The following is a 2,292-nucleotide window of genomic DNA, read 5'->3' on the forward strand; positions in this document are numbered from 1 at the left end:
CAAAGGGGTGAAAAATTTCTTGGAATTTACAAAACAAAATAGCAAGGAACCGGATGATCCGGAACTTTTGATTAGATGTTCGTGTAATACATGTAACAATCAACTCTTTCAACTTATTCCCGATATCGAGTTTCACTTATATGTCGTCGGGTTTCTTGAGACTTATACCATATGGCATTATCATGAAAAAGAAGATGGCTCAAGACATGAAGAAATAAATGATCGTGAAGATGTATTTGATGAATTTGAGATGTTGAGGGATCCCTTTAGAGGAGAAGATATTAGAGATGGCAATAATATTCACGAGGAGTCGAATGAGCAAGCATCTAAATTCTTATACAATGTGAGTAATGTCGGAGAACCAATATATCCGGGCAATACCAAATACACGTAATTGAAGTTTATTACAAGATTACTACATTGGAAGAATTGTAATAAATGTAGTGATAAGGGCTTGGATGAGCTACTCCTCTTACTTGGAGATGTGTTTCTGGAAGGGTGTAAACTTCCTTTTAATTATTATGGTGTCAAGAAGATGGTCAAGAAGCTGAGCTTGGGATATGAAAAAATACATGCATGTGAGAATGATTACACATTATTCTATGGTGATGATAAAGATTTGGAAAACTGTAAGTATTGTGAGTTAAGCCGATACAAAGATGCAACTAATGGTGGCAGTGATACCATTCCGAGGAAGATTTTAAGATATTTTAAGATCACTCCTCGTCTACAGCGTTTGTATATGTCTTCCCATACAGCCCAACATATGAAGTATCACAAGAACAAAATTGTGACTGAAGGGGTTCTTAGTCACCCTGCATATGGAGAAGAATGGAAAGAGTTTGACAAGAACTATCCAGATTTTGCAGCGGATATTCGTAAGATAAAGCTTGGTCTTGCAATTGATGGATTCCCCCCATACAGTAATGCTACTTGTACTGTATACTCAGTTTGGCCTGTTGTACTACTTGTGTACAACCTTCCACATACCATGTCCATGAAGGATCCATACATATTCATAATACTACTAGTACCTGAGCCGAATGATCCTGGGAGGAATCTGAATGTCTATCTTAGGCCTTTGATTGATGAGCTGATTAGTTTATGGCAGGTTGGTGTGCAGACATATGATGCTTGTACGAAGACCAATTTCATAATGCGGGCAGCCTTGTTATGGACAATCAATGACTTTCCCGGGTTGGGTATGGTTAGCGGATGGTCAACCCACGGAAAGATGGCTTGTCATGTGTGTATGGGTGAAGTTAAAGCTAAGCAACTACCACATAACAGAAAGTCCAACTTTTATGGGTTACATGTGGGGTTTCTGGACAAACGCCTAAGAAGTCGACCAAAAGGTCGAATTGTCCGTAACATGTGTGCTGGAATCACATTTCCACCACCAGGGAAACCACATAGCAAAGAAAGGGCAGATGGCTTTGGTGATTCACATACTTGGATACATATTACTAGCTTCTTTAATCTACCATATGGGGATTCATTACGTCTACGTCATCGTATCGATGTTATGCACACAGAGGAAAATGTGTTTGACAACATATTTCATACTATTATATGTAGTGCCAAAACGAAGGATACCACAAGATCAAGAGAAGATTTGAAGGCAATGGGCATCATGCAAGAGTTATTCATGAATGGTAGACACAGGCCTAGAGCTAGATACGAACTCACTCGAGATCAGCTGAAATTGTTATGTAAATGGGTACATCGATTGAAACTCCCAGATGGTTGCTCATCAAACTTGAAGAGATGTTGTAAGATAGCTCAGTTGAAATTTCAAGGCATGAAGTCACATGATTGTAACGTATTTATGCAAAAGATATTATCTTTTGCATTTCGTGAACTTCTTCCAGATGACATATACAAAGTACTTTGTGATCTTTAAAATTTTTTCAAGGACTTGTGCTCAACTACACTACTTGCATCAGATATTAGGCAGTTGGAAAAAAACATAGTTCGGATCATTTGTACTTTGGAGACTAAATTCTATCCAGCTTTGTTTGATCCAATGGAGCATCTTCCCGTTCATCTACCCGAAGAGTGCAGACTCGGTGGCCCTGTCCCATCACGATGGATGTATAATATTGAAAGACTACAACGCAGAATGAAACAAAAAATAGGGAACAAACCACGAGTTGAAGGTTCCATTACAGAAAAATATGTACATGAAGAGTTGACACATTTCTGTTCCATGTACTTTAAGTCAGGAGTTGAGACAGCGCATAACTTGCTAGGTCGTAATGTGGTTGATAATCGCTCACGTGAACCACATAA

At 38.7% G+C, this 2,292-nt stretch overlaps 1 protein-coding gene across 1 annotated transcript; it reads left to right on the top strand.

Moving 5' to 3' along the window:
- Window positions 1–535: 535 nt before the first annotated feature.
- LOC141686353 (uncharacterized) lies at window positions 536–1,903 on the top strand. The gene has a single exon (XM_074491393.1). It carries the CDS (start codon window positions 536–538, stop codon window positions 1,901–1,903), a length of 1,368 nt encoding a protein of 455 aa, XP_074347494.1.
- Window positions 1,904–2,292: the final 389 nt, after the last annotated feature.

Source organism: Apium graveolens, chromosome 9 (assembly GCF_009905375.1).
Source record: "Apium graveolens cultivar Ventura chromosome 9, ASM990537v1, whole genome shotgun sequence".
Taxonomy (NCBI): Eukaryota; Viridiplantae; Streptophyta; class Magnoliopsida; order Apiales; family Apiaceae; genus Apium; species Apium graveolens.